This window comes from Halichoerus grypus, chromosome 5, assembly GCF_964656455.1.
Source record: "Halichoerus grypus chromosome 5, mHalGry1.hap1.1, whole genome shotgun sequence".
Classification (NCBI taxonomy): Eukaryota; Metazoa; Chordata; class Mammalia; order Carnivora; family Phocidae; genus Halichoerus; species Halichoerus grypus.
In genome coordinates, this window is record NC_135716.1 from 110,203,002 (window position 1) to 110,224,229 (window position 21,228).

At 44.8% G+C, this 21,228-nt stretch overlaps 1 protein-coding gene across 1 annotated transcript in view; it reads left to right on the forward strand.

Annotated features, from left to right (window-relative positions):
• The window catches only part of ABCA4 (ATP binding cassette subfamily A member 4), a 133,719-nt gene that overhangs the window by 20,041 nt on the left and 92,450 nt on the right, over nt 1–21,228 (forward strand). The window contains exons 6-11 of the mRNA XM_036094473.2: nt 352–549; nt 13,493–13,582; nt 16,119–16,359; nt 17,363–17,502; nt 18,164–18,280; nt 18,962–19,159. Coding sequence (XP_035950366.1) covers nt 352–549; nt 13,493–13,582; nt 16,119–16,359; nt 17,363–17,502; nt 18,164–18,280; nt 18,962–19,159 — 984 coding nt within the window. The remainder of the gene's footprint in view (nt 1–351; nt 550–13,492; nt 13,583–16,118; nt 16,360–17,362; nt 17,503–18,163; nt 18,281–18,961; nt 19,160–21,228) is intronic.

The window sequence follows — 21,228 nt, forward strand, 5'->3', positions numbered from 1 at the left end:
ACTGTCCCCACTCTTTGGCTGGTGGCCTCCTTTCATCTTCGAGGCCCTCGGTGGTCAGTCAAGTCTTTCTCATGTCACATTACTTTGCCCTTGTTTCTTCTACCTCCCTCTTCTGCCAGGCTTGTAAAAAAAACCTTGTGATTACATTGGGTCCACCTAGATAATCCAAAATAACCTCTTTATCTTAAAGTCGGCTGATTCGCACCCTTAATTTCATCTGCAATCCGAATTCCCCTTGTCCTCCAACATAATGTATTCGTGGGTTCTGTGGGTTAGGGCATGGACACCTTTGGGGTAGCTGGTCTTCTCCTACCACAGGGAGGTTTCCAATGTTGCTTCTCCTCCCTGCAGTTTGCTCACGGAGTCCCAGACCTGATGCTGAAGGACATCGCCTGCAACGAGGCTCTCCTGAATCGCTTCATAATCTTTAGCCAGCGCCACGGGGCACAGACAGTGCGTGACGCCATGTGCTCCCTCTCCCAGGGCACGCTACAGTGGGTGGAAGACACTCTGTATGCCAATGTGGACTTCTTCAAGCTCTTCCGTGTGGTAAGGGAGATATTTAGCCGCTGACCCCTTGGAAGGTAATTCCTGGGTGCAATGGGGCCTGGCGACAAGTCATCGGGGACTCATGAATTGATGGTCAGGAGGGCATGAGCCTGGTGTTCAAGACAGTCCTTGAGGAAGCTCCAGGCTCCAAAGACCCAAGGAATCTTGACCAATAATATTTTTAAAGCAGTGGCCCAGGCACCCAGGAGTCACTGTTAGGTTCACCATTAGTTATGTGGTTGTGGCACGTGTGAGTCCACTCCCAATGTGGGATAAATCCTCTCCACCACCTCTAGCAGTGTGCAAAGGAGAAGGCCTGGTTTGACTCCCTGCCCTACTTACTATTTCCTAAGATAGTTGACCTTTGCTGGCCCCATCACTCATCTATATAACAAATATAATACTTTATAGAATGGCAGGAAAAAAAATAGGTGCAAATCATTAAATAAATTTTAATAAATCAGAGCTTCACACTCTGGGTCTGCTCTTGACCACAAAGGTTACTGTTTCCAGGTAGAAAAGAATAACGGAAAATTTCGTTGTCTCAAAAATTTGGAAAGCCCTCATCTAGCACAACCCTGTGTTCTAGAACCGCATCTCAGACACACTTCTTGGGACCTGATAATACCTCCTCTCTTGCTAGAAGGATGAGAGGGAATTATAAAAAGGAGGTAAAGAACAGCAGTTCTTACACTTCAGAGTGTATGAACATCATGAGGGAAGCTGGCAAAAGATGCAAATTCCAAATTGCCATCTCCAGAGACTCATCTGCCCTGTTACCTTAGGTGATTCCAGTGGAGGTCATTATAGGCCATGCTTTAAGAAACACTCAAAATTAGAATCCTTCAGAGAAGGCGACATGTAGAAAAATAGACATATTGTTTCTATAATTATAAAATGTTTCTAGGATCCAATTGTGTTTTTTTCTTGTGCCTGCATTTTAATTTCTGAAACTGTGTTGTAGGGTAAGTCAGTCAAGAGAACTTGGTTCAGGAATTTGTGTTTTACCTTTTTATGGTTGCTCTCTCAAGTCCCAGAAAACCCACTCTCAGCTTGTCTTACAAAGCAAGTTGAAGGCTTTTAAAAGCAACAACAACAAAAATAAAACAAGTCCCCTCAGTTTTTGGCAGAGTTCACACTTGATTCCTTTCAAAACGTGACTTTCCCTTGGAACGTTACTGAACAATGTTCCCAGCTCATCAGGGTGGGTCTCCAGAATGGTAAGAGGGCCCACCACTGAGAGCCCAGGACCCCAGAAAATTCCCCTTGGCTCGCCATGCTGTAGGGAGAATAAAAAGGCATGTGGTTCAAACTTCTCTGTCCAAAATTCCAAAAGGAAGTCAATTTTAGACGCACTCCTTGGTTTGTTTTCAGAATCATAAGAGTGAATAAGGCAATAAAGATCCCTTATGCTGAGCAGCTGAACACCAGCAAAGCTGGAGACCAGTACCTGTGTTTGCAGAGGTGTTAATGTCCTTGGGCACCCAGGATAGTGCAATGTTCTGAGCAATAGAAAAAAGGCAGGGTCATGCATCTCTTTTTGAAGTACCTTGGCTGCTGGTATAGGTAAATGTACCCTTGGAGCATGACCAGCAATACTGGGAAGATAGTTCTGGATGTAGCTGGATCAAGGGAGACCTGGGCAAAACTTTCCATTAGGGGCTGGAACCAAGCTCAGATCACTGGCTTCAGAATGTTTATCACAGAAGAAAGACCAGAAAGTCTTTCCTTCTACAAGTGCTAGAGTTCAGAAACCAGAGGAAAACTTTGGCTGGTCGCCCTTACTGACCTGAGACATATCCTGTGTGCCTGCTCACCACCTCTGTTCGTGAGTTCATGCACTCAGACCTGACCCGGGTGCCTTCAAGGGGCCAGGCACTATGCTGAGGCTGAGGCTCCAACCATGACCCTACCACCCTCACTGAACTCTTAGCCTGAGAAAAGCAAAAAGACCATGTCACAGCAGTTGGTGTTAGAAACACCCAACACCAACAACATTTGGGCGCTGGAGCAGTGGTTCCCAGCCTGGCTACACACTGAATCACTAGGGAGCTTTTAAAAACTACCAGTGCCTGGCCCCCACCCCCAGAGATTTTGATTCCGTGGGCCTTCAGTGTTTTTTAAAAGCTTCCCAGATCATTCCAATATCCAGCTGGGTTGGAAGCACTGACCTAGAACATAGGAGTTGGGTTCCCAGGTTGAGAATCACTGACCTAGAACATAGGAGTTTGATTTACAGCCTCAGTTTCTGTAGACCAAGCATAATAATAATACCCCAAATGCCACTAAGGCTTCAAAGCACTTTCATTTGATCACCCATAAGACCGGGGAGCTGTGGACTCATCCTCCCTGCCATTCTCTTAACAAAGACAGCGTAGCCCCAGAGAGGGCCTAGAGGAAAAAAACCAGCAGGAGGTGGGTCCGCAGGATTACCCCTACCTGCCCTTTCTTGCTCCTGTTCATCTTTGTGGGGAAAGAACAGCCCAAGACAGGACACATGGAGTGCAAGCAAAGAAGACGGACATCCTGTCTGGTGCTCTTGACATGAGCTTCTTCATCTGACAAATGGACAGAGTGGCTGAACATTTTTTTTAAATTACTAATAAGGAAACCCAAAAGAAGCTACAGGCACGAAGACAGGATTTTTGCTTTCATTGCTCCTGTACCCATCTTATCCGTATTTTCAGAACAACAGCCCTGAGAGCACAGCAAGGCTCAGGGAAGACCCTCAGACCTTCCGAGAGGGACATCGGGGAAGCAGCGGCTGCTCCAAGGCCAGGGGTGGGGGCCTCTCTGGGACGAGGCTGTTATTGCAGCTGGCTGGCGGGCAGCCACGCTTAGCCCCAGCACCGGGGAATGCTGTGCCTTCTGTTCTCCTGGGCTGTTTCTCATACGCATGTACACCAGTGTGCAAATAATGTTTTATTAAATGCCAAGGCAGTGCTCATTAACAAAGAAGGAGGGGCACTGTCAGTAAGCTGGGGCGATGGCCCCGGCGCCTGCTGTGGAAGGAGGGGGGGCGTGGGTGCGTGGGAGTAGACCCGGCCCTCGGAGCCGAGGGGATCCGAGAGGAGGGTTTGGCGGTTAGCACCAACTGGAGCCAGCTGTGTTTTCCCTCGGCCCCTCAGAGATCAGAAGCCAGTGTTCTCATCCTCAAATAATCCCAGCTCAGTCACGGTGGCCTCCCTCCACCCGACCCGTCCCCGAACGTACACTCACGCACGCCCGGCGCACGTGCCTGCTGGAGCGTGCCTGCCGGAGCGTGCGCGCTGACACGCAGGCGCGCCTGCGCACGCGCACAGGATGCCGGGGACCTAGGTGGGCGGTCAGGTGGCTGGATTTTTCTCTGAGGAGCTCTAAGCCCTCTTGGTTTCAGCTTGAAAGAGCTTGCCTTCACCTGTGGTCCTCTCGGACTTGACGCCCTCAGCTGGAAAACCAGCAGCTCAGCCCGGGGCCCACGGTATCGGTATCATGTATCATGCCGGCCAACACTACCTGAAACATTTCACACCTCGTAAAAAATGGTATGTCAGTTTCGGGTGAGGGGTTGGGACGTTTCCCATCTGATTTGGCCCGAGGCATGAATGCCCCTCCTCCTCCTCCCTCTACGGTCCTTCCTGTTTTCTGACTCTGGTGCACAGCTTTGAAATCTTGCTGAGAAGCAAATCTGTCCCTTCTGCTCTGAATGTTTATTTGTGGAAGTTCGGCAGGGGAACGGAGGCCGTGCCAAGACCTGCCACACTGCTGGGAAATCTGAATTTCCCTCCCTTCCCCCTTCTCAATGGATGTTGATAGAGGAAGTTTGGCCTCCCCGGCATTTTGGCCCCCGGTTTTCCCCTTTGCAATCGCTTCCAGTGTGGCATGATTCCGTTTTCTTTATTTGCCCTCAACTACTATTCTGTCGCAGTTTTTACTTTTCTGACTTCATTTCCCCCGTGTCCCTTTGACTGTGGGGTGACTGAACATTGATTTGGGAGGGGTCGAAGGACTCAGTCTTGGGGGCCCTTACTACATGTGCCTTTCAATGTCCTGCTTTGTTCTTGGCTCTGCTCCCTAAATTGCTGAATCCTTGGGAATAAATGTGGGTGGACCGCTTGCTGCCCAGTGTGAGCTGGCCATGGTTTCTCTTCACTGGGATCTTTCATTGCAGTTTGTTAAATTCAACTTACACATTTCAATTTTCGGATAATACTGCCGTGTCACAATTCTCTGGAAAAGCCCCACATCTCCAGGAATTTATAATGAGGTCCCATTATAAATTTATACTTATAACCTCATGATTTCCTCTCCCTTCTCATTCTGAATCTTTGGACTGTCACCTTTCTCCCACTTCTGTGTGAGGGTTTTGAGAGGGGAGGGAAAGGAGTGATACCCAGGGCCAGCAGTATGAGATGGGGGATGGGGGCAGCAGGGCTGTTGGGTGAAAATAAAATTAAGTCAGAAGATAGGTTTTTTGGGTTTTTTTGAAAATTATGAAGCCCACAGCAAGTATATTTGATTTACAGCATTAGTATCTATTCAGCTTACATCTATAAAACTATGTGTCTGTTATAATCAAAATCTCCCCTGGGTGAATGAATTTCAGTAAAGAAGAAATAAAAAGGAAAGAGAAACATTAATGTACATTAAATGTGCCTTAGGCCTGTGGGCGTGATTGTCATTGGCCTGCTTTCATTTCTTGTGGGCTCCAGACGCACAGGAGGCCACAGCTTATTTTCATGATAGATTAGATGTTATTTTTATGAAATTAAAAAGAAAAAATACTGAGAAGTCAAAATTAAGATCACTTCAGACACAAGAAGACCCCTGTGAAACCTGCTGTTTCGATAATGGGTCCTGGGTCCTGGCCTTTATTTAGCTGATACAGATTGAGAACCAGTGTATTAGGGATCAGGTTCTCTCCAGGGTAAACTGGTTTTGAGAAGGATTTTGGCCTCTGATAGTTTGTCAGGACAGTAGTTTTTAACCTTTTTATGAATTAGGACTACCTCTGAGAATCTGGTAACAGCTCTAAACCTTTTCTTTAGAGAAATACAAGTTCATACAAACACACAAGGGGTAGGGGCTCATGGAGCCTCTGAAGCCAGGCCCTGGTTAAGAACTTTTGCATTAAAATTTCTTTCCTACCTACCATTAATACATGCCCTTTCCTAAAGTGTCTCACTTAGTATAGCCACAGATTCTTCCTTAACTCTACTTAGGAAATAATCAGCTTCTCCCCGTGAGCGTGGGACCCAATGGTGAGAGGACCAGAGGCTGGGCAGCCACTGGAGCCCACAGAGATCTGGTGGTCAGGACCCTGGGTTCTGGCTCTGGGTTGGCCCCTAACTTGCTGTCATTTAAGTGACCCTTGCTTACTTGCTACACTTCCTACACTCCCCATCTGTAAAATCAAGTTAACAAGATCTATGTTACATGTCTCAGAAGATGATAGCAGAAATTTACATTAGAGAAGAGATGGAAAAACATTTGGAAACAAAAAGCATTTTTGCTCTTACCAAAGCAAGAATGCAGCCACTTTGCCGAGGCCCCATTGTTCCCTTGTCATTGCTACACTCCTGGAAATGTTCTTCTCAAACACTTAGGTGGGACGTTCTTCTTTCTCAGACCCCTCAGACTAGCTAGAGGTCTGTCTCATGCATTGACCTTTTGACTGCCCCTAGATTCCAAACTCTGTTCTGCTTTCATCAACCACAAATATCAGGACTGAAGTCACAGCAGAGAAAAAAAAAGGCCTAGTTTCTTTTGAGCCAAAGAAAGTCCCATCACTTGTCTTTTCACATACTCCAGAGCCCACCCTCTCATCCAGACGCTCTGTCCCCTTCAGTCCTGGGAGACAGCACGTCTCTGTGACCTCTCCTGGTAGAGACAATTTGGCATTTCCCCCAACCCCGAGTGATTTAGTCTGAATTCTCCCCTCATGACGCATTTCCTGGTACTCAGCGTGTCCCCTCCTGGTTGCCCCCTCACCACTGAAGCCGGCTTCCTCTCTTTTCATCTGATGCTTAACAACTGTCAGGTTACAACAAACATACTTCAAATCCACATTCTCCCAGTTGCCTAGCAACAACTTCCCCCCTGGATAAATCTGGATTTCCTGTAACAGCATACCAGGACTGAATACAGCAAGCCTGTACTGTCTGTCCACTGCTTCGTCTGCTGTTCACCTCAGTCTGGATGCTTTTAAGACAGCAGTTCATCCTTCTACCAGTTCCCAAAAGCCATGTCATCCATGTAAACACACTTTTAACCAGAGGCTACCTATTTACCCTTGTGTTAGGTAGATCCTCAGCTTAGAAATAATACTGTTTTCTAGATGGTCTTCTTGAATCAGAGAAAGTAAAACACAAAAATTTCAACTCACAAAACATTCTTTTGTGTGCTGACAGAGTGGCACCTGTTTGATTAATCTATTGGGTCTAAAGCATCAGCAAATATTGCTCAAACAAGATTTTTTAAGTAGCTAATATGCTTTATTCTGCCCTAAGAAAAACATATTACATAGTCCCATAGGACAGACATATTTCTTGTCCCTTGAGAACCCAAACAGAGACCTAGTATAGTCAGAATCTTCTTGACTGCCAGCTACAGTCTTCTGTCCATTTCTTTGAGTGTAGATCAAGGCCCAGGGATCCCCCCATCCCCAAAGACCAACCATAGCTGATGGGAAATGATAGAGACATACCCTTTCCATAGCCCTATTTATATATCCAGTCTTTCTTCGGAGGCCTAATCAGACCTTGAAATTGGGTTGACAGTGCTGAACCCAGTTGTGACATGGAAGGGTTACTTGTTATTTGGGACATCAAGAGAATTTGTTGGCATAGGAAGTACTGGTATGTGTGTGTGTGGTGTGAGAGAGAGAGAGAGAGAGAGAGAGATGATACTTGCCATTTTCGTCTATGACCTTTTTTTCCAGAAATGTTTTTACATTTCCATTCAAATAAACTTATAGTCTCTTCCGGTTCTTTTGGCAGGAGCAATCCATGTGAATTTGAATAGATAATGGGGGAGGGAACCAAAGGAAGAGGAGAGCCCTGGGAAAGTTATTTCATAATTTATGGCAACATCAGTCAGATAGTTGGTGGCCAGATATGTATGGAGGGCTCCCTAGGGGGGCCAGGCACTGTTCTGAGATGTAAGTGGTAACAGAGATGTGAATCCAAGACCCTCATCATTTACTATCGCCACTGGAAAGAGCCAGGAAAAGAATTGCAACTATGGTACCAAGCACATAGCTAGAGCTCAGTAAACATTTGAATAACGAATATCATTAAATTATTAAGATCAAAAAAGAAAATGTTAACTTGACCCAAAAATGCATCTCAAGCTGTTGTTTCTCCTATTCCCTCTCCCCCAGATTCCTGGTCTTGTTCTTATCTGGCTCTCTCTAGTCACTCTCTCTTCACATTCCTCTCCCACCTGGAATTCCTGGCCCTCCCGTTCCAGCCACAAACACTGCCCTCACCCTCAGGATCATCACCTTTTCTTCTTTCAAACATCAGCTCAAGTGTTACCTTCTCCTTCCCCGGGTGGAACTGACCACTCCCTTCCTATAAGTCACCATCATATCTATAGAGACATACCTCATGAAACCTAAAACCTCAATAGGCTCTGTCTTTTTGCTACTAGATTTTAGTTAATTTACTCATTAATTAATATAAAATATTTCTTGAGCATCTACTGTGTACCATGCCCTGAAGATATTTAAAAAAAAATAAAAATAAAGCCTATTTTTATGCTTACTGAGTTTACAGTATAGTGGAGAGACAGATACATTAAAAATAATAGCAAACCAATATAAAAGTGATAAATGGATGCACTGAGAATTCTAGTAGCAGCTAGAAGGAGCACCTAACTCATGGGGAAGGAAGGCCGGAGGAGCATGGAGTGAGGGAAGGAAGGCTTTCTGGAGAAGCTGAGGTGGTTTCAGATGAGTTGACTCTGGCCACTAGGGGTGATGGTGAGGATGAAGTGGAATGGGGTGAGTTGGCCGTTTTATTTATTTGGCTCTAAAGTAATGGGTGTAGTTGCTTTGCAGAGGCCTACAAGAATGTTTGAGACCTGAAAATAAAAAAATCATGGCTCTGAAATACAAAGAAAATCTTTAAAACCAAAATCAATAAGCATTACATTGAATGTTTAAGGAAGGTAATATTATTCAACTTTATTGTTAAATTTCATGTTCATAAAATTTGAAATTCAAAAAACTAGTTTATAGTTCAGGTTTTCCCACTTTGCAAACATTCCTAAGTATTTGCAATGATTGCTGAGAAATCAGATCATTCATTAAATGAGTTACTCAAAGCCAAATAATTTCAAAAGCAAAATTAGGAGCCCTTAAAAATGCATAGAAATCTATCTATATTGATATGTGGATATAGATACATATAGATATGACAGAGACACAGGTGCTTTTCAGTGTGTGGAATTTGATGCAGGATGGAGTTTTAAGACCAGAATGTGCCTAGAACCTATGGAAGTAAAGGAAAGGTGATAGAGAGAAGACACCCACTTAGGCAAAATACAGCCACAGATCATCTCCAGCCCACAGCCATGTGAAGAAAACAGACAACAAACTCACAAAGAAGGGGAAGTAATTAAAAGCAAGTGGAGCTATTGACTAACTCATGTCCAATCTCTTTGGACACATGAATGTGACAGTTCTTTATTTCCCATGCACTGGGTTTTTAGCCCCTCTTAGGTCCCTTCCCATTATGTAGGACCTGGTGATTTTTTCTCTGCATAGCTCTTAGGACTCCAGTCCTGATTCCAGCTTCCTCCAGTTTTCCAGATACCCCTTGGCTACCCTCTTTGCAAAGAGGGGGCTCATCCTGCCCCACACTCAGACCCAGTACCAGTTCCTAGGTCTCCCGGCTAGGGATTTTGACAATGGGATGGGGATGGGGAAGAATCAGTGATGACTTTCAGGCTTTTAGCTTTGGTGACAGGGGAGAAGGTGGTGCCACCAGCTGAAGATGTGTGCACAGGAGCAGAAAGTGGTTTGGGAAAGGCGATGTGATCAGTTTAGGATGAGTTGGATCTGGGCAAAGCTCCAGCAGATGGCTGGGGGTTAGAGGTACAGATTTAGAAGCCACCAACAAAAAGGTAGCAGATTAAATGATAAAGAGAATGAGACTATCCAGGGAGAGTATGCGGAGTGAGAGGAGCAAGGCCACGGAGCCCCTTAGGAACCTCAGCACTGAAGGAGAAGGTGGAAGCAGAGGAGCTCATGGGAAAAGCAGAGAAGGATCAGAGCAAACCAGACAAGAGCAGTGTCACAGACATCGAGGGGTGAAAAGGACATGATCAGAAGTGTTGAGAGAAGCAGAGAGGTCTGAAAAGACAAGAACCAAAAGTATCCATTAGACTTAAAAACTAGGAGGAAACTAGGGATTTAACTAGAATGTTAAAGTGTCTTCGTTGGGTGGTGAGGTTGGAAGACAGGAGTGTTGGAGAGAAACTGAAGTCACTGCACATGGACTGCTCTTTCAAGAAGTGTGGGAATAAAGGTTGGAGGAAGGCAGTTAGACTAGCTACAGGGGAACAAAGCATCAGAAGTAGTTCTTTCTTTCACATGGGAGGATCTTGAGCACATATATGTGATAATAGTGAAGGGAAAGCTGAAGATACATCAGTGAGATTCTTGAAGGTAAACTTCATAAAAGGAGGATTTTGTTTTGATCATTGCTATATCCCCCAGCCAATGGCACACAGCGGACAGTCTACATATTTGTCAAATGTGTAATTATGTCATTTAGAAACTACAATTGGCTGCAACAGAATGCTGAAAAACAGTGGCTTTCATATTCCTCCCAAAGCAGAGTCCTATGGTGGGTCATTCAGGAGTGGTGTGGAGGCTCCACAAATTTTCTCAAGAACCCAGGCTCCTCTTCTTTTCCATCACTCATCCTTAGCATGTGCTTGTCATCTGGTGATCCTAAGATGTCACTCTACCTCCCCCAGCACATCAATGTTCCAGGCAGGCCAGGGTCCTCCTTTAATAGGTCTTCCCCAAAATCCCCACTGTGTGACTTCTCCTGGTATCTTATTGGTCAAGATTTTGTCACATGACCATCCCAGGTACAGTGGAGGCTGGGAAATGTAGTTTTTTAGCCAGGCATTATCACCATTAGCAAAATTAGATATATATATTAAGAAATGTAGAAAGAAGTCCAGCCTGATGGAAGAGAAGCAAGAGAGGTTAGAGGGGGAGCCATGTGTGTCCAGCGCTGGTATTGACCTTCTCTTCTGGAGGCAGTAGGGAGCCATGTAAGATCTTTGAGCAGGAGAGATGACATGGTTAGATTGATCTGTTAGGTAACTCAGGCTACAGTGTGAGGAGTGCATTGGAATGGAGGAATCTAGAGACAAGGGGCCAGCAAGAATGCTATTCTGATGAAAATGTTCTGGGAGAGAGGCAAGGAGAGTGTGAGCAAGGCAGTCCTAGTGAGGAAGAGAAAAAAGAGAGGAGAGAGTATTTATTTAGTATTCATTCATTCAGCTATTTATTTATTGTTGCATGCAAAAAGCCTTTTTTTAAAATTTTTAAATCTTTCTATTACAAAAATAAGTATAAAAGAGAATAACATAATGAACTCCAATGAATCCATCACACAGCTTCAGCTGTTTTCAACATTTGGCCATTATTGTTTAATTTGCTCCTCACTTTTTTTCCCTGATATCTTTTAAAGCAAATCACAGACGGGCGCCTGGGTGGCTCAGTTGGTTAAGCGACTGCCTTCGGCTCAGGTCATGATCCTGGAGTCCCAGGATCGAGTCCCGCATCGGGCTCCCTGCTCGGCAGGGAGTCTGCTTCTCCCTCTGACCCTCCTCCCTCTCATGCTCTCTGTCTCTCATTCTCTCTCTCTCAAATAAATAAATAAAATCTTTAAAAAAAAAAAAAAAAAAATAAAGCAAATCACAGACAACATATTCTTTCACCCTTACATACTTCCCTATATATCTCTAACACATGGAAACTTACTTGTTTTAACAAAACCACAATTCTACCATCACACCCAACAAAATTAACAATAATTCCTTAATATTATCTAATACCCAATCATGTTCACTTTCCTCTGATTGTTACAGCTGATTTGTTCAGATCAAAATAAAGTCCACACATGGCATTTTATTGGTGTATCTCTTAGATCTCCTTTCATCTCTAATAGATCTTATTGGAGTAGTGAGGAGGTGAATCACAGGAGTTGGTGATAACTTGCCACTGGCACACATTTTTACCTGCTGGCTTCCTCCCTACCTACTGTTCTCAGCCCCACCCTCTCATGGAATTAAAGCAGGAATTAAAGTTCTTTGCCCAGCGTTCCCTGAAACTATTTTCAAGGAGTTTGAAAAGAAGTCCTGGCAAGACCAATGTCTAGGCCCAGTGTAAAGGTTAAGGAGAGAAGATGCTTCTCAGTGGTGTAGTTGCAAGGGTGGTTTTGCTGCTACTTCTTCTGGTAAATTGTTCTCCTGTCTGCTTTGAAGCCCTCATAACAAAGCCTTTCGTTTTACAGTTAGGAAATGAACCAGAAATGCTGATGTTCCATGAGTGTTCCTGTATTCATTCTTCAGTATCAGGGCCAGAGAGACTATGAGGGCCCCTGCCCCTAGAGCAGCGAGAAGGGAGGGCAGGACCACTGCTAGAAATGGGAGGCAGGGCTGCTCAAAACCTAACTCCACCTGCTTCTCAGCTGGGCTGCAGCTGGGTCAGCCCACCCATCATTTAGGAGAACCACCCTGGCAAATAAAAAGCTGAGGCTTGTGGCTTGTGGTCCACAGATCCTTGAGTCAGAATTACACATCTATCTTGTGAAAAATGCAGAGCCCCTGCAGACATGCTCAAGATGCCCACTTGAGTTTGAAAACCACCATCTTAAAACTTAGAATTCATTCCTAAAAGACACAGGATCAGTGAGTCAATCAGTTTTGAAACTATCAAGAATGAAGTAATTCATTCAGGACTTGAACTTGGTTTCCGGAAAACAAGTTGTTCAATTGGGCTCAGGTTTGCAGCCAGCAAACTTGTGGGCTTCCACGTTGCCTGTGTGGGTGGAAAGTGCTTGAATAGTTTTGTGTTGTCTCATGGGCCTGGGGTCACCAGAACACTGCTGTCAACTGAGTAATCTGCAAGAAAACTTCTCTTCAAACCTGCCAGCAGCAGCTTTGAAAGAAAGATGATATAACTAGCCAAAGCTTCCATATAAGAAAGTAGTGTTGAACAGAGGAAGAGCCACAACCTACCTGAGAAGCCTCAAAGGGAGCAGAGATGTGAACAGTGAGGAAGCCTGAGTGTGTCCGCAGAGCCCAAGGTGCTCAGATGGGCACATCAGCACACAGCCTTCCTTTACAGTCCAGCAGCTATGTTGGTTTCCTTCCTCCAGGAGGCTTGTTTGGTGTTGCTAAAGCAGCAATCAGAATCACTTTGGCATATTTAATGTCACTGGGAAACTATTTGTGATTGACTAGCTCAGCCGGAGCTGAGCCTGGAATCAGACTTGGAATAAGAGCCTTTGATTTTCTCAATTAGATAAAACAAGTTTGTTTGTTTTTTAAGATTTTATTTATTTATTTGACAGAGAGAGAGAGACAGTGATAGAGGGAACATAAGCAGGGGGAGAGGGAGAGGCAGGCCCCCAGCCGAGCAGGGAGCCGGATGCGGGGCTCGATGCAGGGCTCGATGTGGGGCTCGATCCCAGGACCCTGGGATCATGACCTGAGCTGAAGGCAGACGCTTAACAACTGAGCCACTCAGGTGCCCCAAAACAAGTTTGTTTTTTAAAGTAATCTAGCAGAAGAGGTCCTGTGATCAGGAAAAAAAGGGAGGGAATGTTTTTCAAGCATACAGGAGATCAGATAGCACCCATGTGTACATGTATAACTTATACATGTATGTATATACACACATATATATTTTATATTTTTTTCCTATCAATTATAGCTTCCCACACTCCTAGACCGCAGTTCTCAAGGTATCAATCTGAGATCCTGGGGAAGAATATTTTCTGATATGTCACCAAGAATTCAAGAGGTAAGCAGCCTAATGATACTAATGATAATGTTATTATATCTTTCCACCATTTTACCACACTTAGCTATATCAAACAATTTAATTGTACCTCAGACCTGTTCAAGGAGAAATACATTTGAACTTTCTATTTAGCAGTTACAAAGCATCTGTTCAGTTCCTAAATTATCTGTGCTTCTAGGTTGGAGGCAAAAGATAGGGAACCATCTTTCTGATTTCACACCTAGGAAGAAATGCCACCATGTCTTGTGTGGCAGGTTATCAGTGGACTTACACTGAATCTAAGTCCTTCCAGTATTGATGTGGTCCATCCTATTATGCTCTTACAATCCACCTAAATCTATACTGCTAATAGCAATAGCGTATACTTACAAAGTGCTTACAGACATTATTTTAAAGTGTCTTAAATATATTGACTCATTCCAACACCAAAAAAAAAAAAATTGACATTTTTGTGTTGTTTTGTGAAAGATGTGCATGTTTCTGTTAACATCTGGTTGGACAAGCCTTTACCTGTATAGAAATTGATTCTCCACTCAATAGATGAGAGGTGTTGGGGGCATAATGATGAAGAGACAGGTATGGTCACTACCCTACTGGGGGCATAATGATGAAGAGACAGGTATGGTCACTACCCTACTGAAACAATCTAATGGGGAAGAGCAATGTGAAATAAACAATTACCTTCAAGTGTGATGTGTATTATGAAAGGGAGGCAAAAGGTGAAGCATAATTTTCCCCATTTTCCCCTCCAGTATTCTCAGCTGACTTGGCTTAGCCAACCTGGAAAATTGCATTGTGGATCTGTGTTCATAAAACTAAGTTCAACCTGGGGCAGAGTGTGAGTGCTGCTGTGCAGCGAAAGTTAGAGAAGGGCCCATTGTACTGATGGCCACCTGCTCTAGTGGGAGTCTCTATTTAACATTCTTTTCTTCATGAGCATTTAAAAACTTCTTATCAGTATAATGGGGCTGAAAATGATAGAGAATGTGAAAAAAAGTCCCCAAATCATATCAACACTCCTCAGTCTGTGTGGGAGTTCCAGAAAGTTTCTTGCCTGTCTAGATAGCAAGTGTAAGCATTGTGAACTAGGTTGTAGCAGATGGCTCCGTTTATATTAACTGATACTAGACCATTTGACCCCAGAACAGCCCCTTCATCTCCAAGTGCTTTGCTTAAATGAGCAACATAATAATGATAATAACCCCTTACAAGACTGTCATGAGACTTACTGTTGTCGAAGCAATTTGAGATTCCAAGTTTATTATTGAAGACTAGACTGTGATTATAGGCATGACTCACAGTGTGGATCCTCCACAGTGCTTGAGTTTCAGAGGGCAAGTGTTGGCATGTGGACAAAGACAGGGATGACAGGTAAACATCACTTATTGAAGTAGGGGAACTGTTTTCAGTCTCACCTGACCGAATCCTAAGGCTTTTTTAAATTCCCGAGTGCCTTTGAAAATTAATAATAAGTGTGTTTGAGGAATAAAAGCAGCACTGTTTTTATTTTGCATATTCCCCTAAAGCAAAGCCAGATGACATATGGGTGCTGAGACCCTGGCAACTCTGGCAACCCGCAACTTAGTTCTCAGCATTACAGATCTACCTTCAAAGGATGAGTCCAGCAAGGGACATGGGAACTCATATGGAGAGGAGAAGACCACCAGCCTCTTCTTAGTTTGGTGCAGAATTTAAAGTGTTCTTCCAGGGGCACCTGGGTGGCTCAGTCGGTTAAGCACCTGCTTTCGGCTCAGGTCAAGATCCCAGGGTCCTGGGTTTGAACCCTACCTCGGGGAGCCTGCTTCTCCCTCTCCTCCCTGCTGCTGCTCTCTCTTGCTATCTGTCTCTCTCTCCAATAAATAAATAAAATCTTTTTTAAAAAATAAAAACAAATAAATAAAGTGTTCTTCCAAGAATGAAGACTTCATCTGTCCTATATTTGCTTGGGTCTTAACATACACAGACACACACACATACATAGAAACTACAAACCACACATTTCAGGGAGATGGAAGAACTCACATTTGGTAAAATTAAGCTAATAAGAAGATAATTTTCCAAATATAAGAAACTAAATTCTAAATTACTTGGCCAAAGAAATTTGCTGTGATCTTTTCTAGGACAGAGCCATCCCTCCATCATTTTATTTCCCCTTTTTTCCCCAGTATTCCCATCCTGATGGGATAACAGAACCCAAGAACTGGCTTACAAAGAAATACTCCCTCCATTTGTCCAAGGACACATTCCCAAGGAATTCAGATAAAGGGACCTAGAAGGAAGAAGTGATATTAAAATACTTTGAGATTCACTCTTTGTTTATCCTTAAGACTCGTTCTAGTTTCCTTTTAGGCTCTGAGTAGATGCATAGGTTTTTATTTCACAGCTGGATTAAGAATTGCTGAAAATATGCATGGTTTCTTTTAAATGTGGAAGTCAAAGCATATGTGGAGGTCTCCCCATACTTTGGAGCTCTGGAATCACAGTGATTATGATTCTAACTGCCTTAAAATAACCTGAAGCCTTTGCCTTGCCCTAGTTCATCCATCGACCGAGTGTTCAAGACTTGCTGTGGGTGGCCAGGTCTCTCATGCAGACTGGCGGTCCAGAGACCTTCACACAGCTGATGAGCATCCTGTCTGATCTCTTGTGTGGCTACCCAGAGGGAGGAGGCTCTCGAGTGTTCTCCTTCAACTGGTATGAAGACAATAACTATAAGGCCTTCCTAGGGATTGACTCCACAAGGAAGGATCCTATCTATTCTTATGACAAAAGAACAAGTAAGTTTTCTGAGTCATGTATATAAAATGGCGTCTCATGCTGGTGAAGCTGATGGTTTAACACTTCCAGGGAAACCCAGTCCTGGGGTTAAGTCGGTCTTGTTGAGGGGCCTTGGGCAGAGAGGCTTCTGCTCCCAGAAAGTCCATTTCCCCTTGTAGGAAATGGGCAGTGCTCCTAAAGAATTCTGGATATGAGCCACGGAAAGAACTGAGACCCACTTGGAAGGGGAACAGAGAGGACATTTCCCACTGATCTGATTGAACTAGGGTTAAGTTCTAGAGGAAGGGAAGAAAGATAAATGAGGAGACAATCCAGAGTTGCAAGCAAATCTCAGGTCAGAAGGGCCCTGGCAAGTAAACATGGCTGCGGGATGTTTTTACAAACACAGTGCAGTGAAAATCTGTGTGTGCAGTGCTGAGTTACATTCCAAATGGCAAGTCCCTGGCAAGCCATCTTTCCTACCTTTTATTATTTTGGGAGGGGGAGGCTTCTGTGGGGTAAAGGAAGGTGGGGTGGGGAAGAAATGCAACTGGGTGACCTTTGAGTTAAAAACTGAAAAGAGGCAGCAAGGCACGCACCAAAATTAGTTGGGCCCTAAGATAGCCCACATGACAAAGAAATTAAGTAGCTATGTGAAGGGAAATTATGGAGGCTAAAGCTGAGATTCCAAGGGGAGGCCTTGTTTGGCCTCTTGTCCCTTTCATGTGAGAATGGCAGTAATCCCAGGCAGGCTTCAGAGCCTCCTTCTAAAGCAGAATAAACCACAGGGCAAGCCCCATTCTTTGTTTCTCTGATGAGGCCCTTATTGAGATGCACTGTGGCATTTTGTTACTTACTAATGATGAGCTTGTTATTGGTGGGGTACAGCCTATTAATGTAGGTTATTTGTCAAATCCCCCAGCATCGAGTTGAATGAGACCTGTGATTTGAACACACTAATGACTATGTTTAGCTCTGAACAACGGGGAGTTTCTATAAAATCTGCCCCTTCTTTCCTGGCAGCGACCTTTTGTAATGCACTGATCCAGAGCCTGGAGTCAAACCCTCTCACCAAAATAGCCTGGAGGGCAGCAAAGCCTTTGCTGATGGGAAAAATCCTCTTTACTCCAGATTCTCCGGCAACACGCAGAATACTGCAGCATGTAAGGTCCCAGCTGGTCTTGTCCTTTTTACCTTGGACCTCCCAGAAGAATGAGAGCGAGAGCGAGAGCGAGAGAGAGAGAGAGAGAGAGAGCACTAGCTCAGGAGCACGCGCCTTCTTGAGCTCTCATAGTCTCCTGGTAGCGAGCCTTATGTTTATTTTTTGCTTAGAGGAGTCTAGGGTTCCTCCCCCATCCACAGTCATCATTGGAATGCTTTGTGCCCTTGTCCCTGCCTGGGCCCTCCCTTCTCTACAAAACCTACGATGAGGTTTTCTTCCCCAGCGCCCGAATTTTTTCCCTAATGGAAGGGCTCACAGTTCTCTGAATCCTGGCTCCCCGGAAGAGACAAAGGCAGGAAGGGAGAAGAGCATTTCCTTACAGGGAGTCCAGATCTAGTTTTAATGAGGCTCTGGGACAATGACATCGTCAGTATTACATGTGTCTCTGAGATATTAAGAAACTAGATTCTGGCAGTGTGAATGCTAGGAAATAGCAGATTGTTCTGGGAAATATCAGTAGACTAGGAAGTAAAGACACTTCCTTGAAAAGCCTTTCCTAAACACTGCGTGTTTATGACAGGAGCAGGGAAGGTACAATCAAAAGTTCTCTCTCACATTTTTCCTCCCTGTTCTTGTCTCTATCTGTCTCTGTCTGGTTTTAGGCCAACTCAACTTTTGAAGAGCTGGAGCGCCTTAGGAAGTTGGTCAAAGCCTGGGAAGAAGTAGGCCCCCAGATCTGGTACTTCTTTGACAAGAGCACGCGGATGGCCACAATCAGAGTACGGATGGCAGGGGGAGGGGGAGAGAAGGGCCAAGAAAATTCCATAAATTTCCTTTTCTCAGTAAAGGGTTGATCTGGAGTTGGATCAAAATATAATAAGCAGGGGCCAAAGGCACTAGTTCTGAGAGCTGTCCCCAAGTGGAGTCACTGACTTTGGGTGGGAAGTGTTTCTTGAATTCTGGGAGAAATTAAAAATTGATCAATGGCTTCCTGAAGTTTCTTGCTTTTTTGAATTCACTTGAGGGCCTCAGATTCAAAGGGACATCTCCCCAAGCGGCCAGCTCTGTAACTGCAAAGGTGGTTGAGTATGTTGTCTGCTGTCATTTCCAGTTTTGCAAAGCCAGGAGATCAGAGTCTTATATAGCAGGGATAATTAAAAGAGAACAACAACAACAAAAAACGTTAAAAAAAAAAAAAAAAAAAGAAAGCTTCCTATATTACCATTTTCCCTGTCCTTCTTTCCCAACCCCCAACATTCACATTTTCCTTCTATAGAGACCTGTGTATTCAGGGGAAATGGGATATAGATAGGCATGCCTTATCATGGAAAAAAACCCACTAGATTTTTAGGGAAGCTTAATGTGTATCCCTTTTCATTAAAAATTGGAAATGGCCTGAAAACAAGACCAGAGATCCTGTGGAATTTCTAAATACTGTGACTGTATTGCTTCCTCCCAAGGACACCCTGGAGAACCCAACAGTGAAAGGCTTTTTGAATAGTCAGCTTGGTGAGGAAGGTATCACTGCAGAAGCCGTGCTGAACTTCCTGGATAGGGGTCCTCGAGAGAGCCAGGCCAATGATGAGGCCAACTTCAACTGGAGGGATGTATTTAACATCACGGATCGCACCCTGCGCCTAGCTAGCAAATACCTGGAGGTGAGGCATCTCCTTTTCCCCACTGATGAACCAGGAATTCTCACAGCTCCCAAACAGAAGTGGATCCTGTTCCCTAATAGTTTATCCACACGTAAAACAGTTCCCTTTTCCCATGTCCACCCTCCTCATGGCTCCCTGACTCCTCCTGGGCTGCTCCTCCTCCCTTGTAGCCTGTGAAGTAGTTGTGTCTGTCCTCCGCCCTCACTAGTGTGCCATAGATTCGATCATCATTGGCCAGAAACTGCAAGTTCTCAGGTCCCACTGTTTGCTGGAAACTCTCACCCCACAGCTTCTACAGGCGTATCATGCTCAATGTAGCTCAAAATAGATTTGTGTTCTCCTCCCCCATAGAACCTGTCTTCCTGAGGCATTTCCTACCCTGATCCCCAAATTATCAAGCCAGAGATTTGGGGGTCATCCTTAGTTACCTTTCTTCCTCACCTTCCACACAACAGCTGTTATTTATTGAAGGTTTCTTTGTGCCAAGGACTGTGCTCAGTGCTTTCCTACACAGTAACTCATTTCATCCTTGCCAGAGCTCCTCCATTAAGTGGTGCACTGTTATCATTCTTATTTTAACAGATGCAGAAGCTGAGGCTTAAAGAGGTTAAATAAGATCCCATTCCATAGCTGTTATGTGTAGCAGATCATATCCAGATCTGGGTGTGCCTGAATTCAGAGCCTGCCCTTCTGACCCCTCTGCTGCCTCTTTCATGTCCAGTCACTGAGGACAATTGTGCACCAGTTCCAACACATGATGGTTTTTCCCACACCACCAAGAGATTCTTCAACACCAGCTGGGTGTCCTGCAGTTCAACTCAGTGCTGATGCTACCTGGAGATAACGTCAGGTCCCCTAGGTTAAGGACTCAGTCCCATGACACTGGTGCCCACCCCCACTTCAGACACCACCCCCACTTCTGCCCACAGGTTTAGATGGCAGGTTCCCATGACCCCTTCTTGGATTCAATTAATTTGCTAGAGTGCCTCACAGGACTCAGAAACATTTTATGCATTAGATCACTGGTTTATTTTGAAAGGATATAACTCAGGAGCAGCCAAATGGAAGAGATATATAGGGCAAGGGATGAGAAAAGGGTGTGGAGCTTCTGTGTCCTGTCTGGACACACCACTCTCCCCAAATCTCCACATGTTCATCAACCTGGAAGCTCTCCAAACCCCATCCTTCTGAGTTTTCATGAAGGCTTCATTACTTAGGCATGGCTGATTAAACCACGGCCATCAGTGATTGAACTCAGCTTCCAGCCCACTCCCCACCCCTCCCCTCCAACCCTATAATCACATGGTTGGCCCCTCTGGCAACCAGTCCTCATCCTTAGGTGAGGTCCAAAAGTCACCTCATGAACATAACAAAACACACCTTAATGGTGTTCATCGCTTAGGAAATTCTAAGGGTTTTAGGAGCTCTACCAGAAACAGACAAAGACCAAATCCATGTGTCTTACTATAAATCATAGTATCACACTGAGCTTTGTCTATCTCCTAGATATGTGTCAACTCCACCTCTTGCTTTTCAGGCTCTCTGAGTTCTGGAAGCGTTGTCATCTCTCTGCCAGCCTGTTCCAGTGGCTTCCTCCTGGGGCTCCAGGGTCCCATCTCTGTTGGCTCAGGCCTCTCTCCCCACTGCCACCAGAGCTGCATTTCAAACATGCATTTGCTGTCATCACTCTCATGCTTAAAATCTCACTGAGTTGGTCCCCAGGGAACACAAGTGCTTTCCACACCTGCCGCAGCCCGCCTGCCCAGCCGGCACTCACTCGCACATCTGCTGCCCTGCCCCACCGGCCCTCTTGCCACCCTCAGACATACCCTGACTGCTCATGACTTTGCCCTTTGCAAATGCTGCCACTGATTACAGCTTCTTTGCTTAAACAAAAAAGAGAATTCATTGGTTGACCTAACCTGGAAGTTCCGGGGATCTAAGGACTGAATGCTGCCATGAGACCCTTGTGCCTTTCCATCTCATGGTTGTGCTTGCTTCTGCCCAGCTTCAATCTCAGCGAGGCCCTCTCCATTTGGTGGTGTATCAGCTGCTCACAGCCCTTGGTG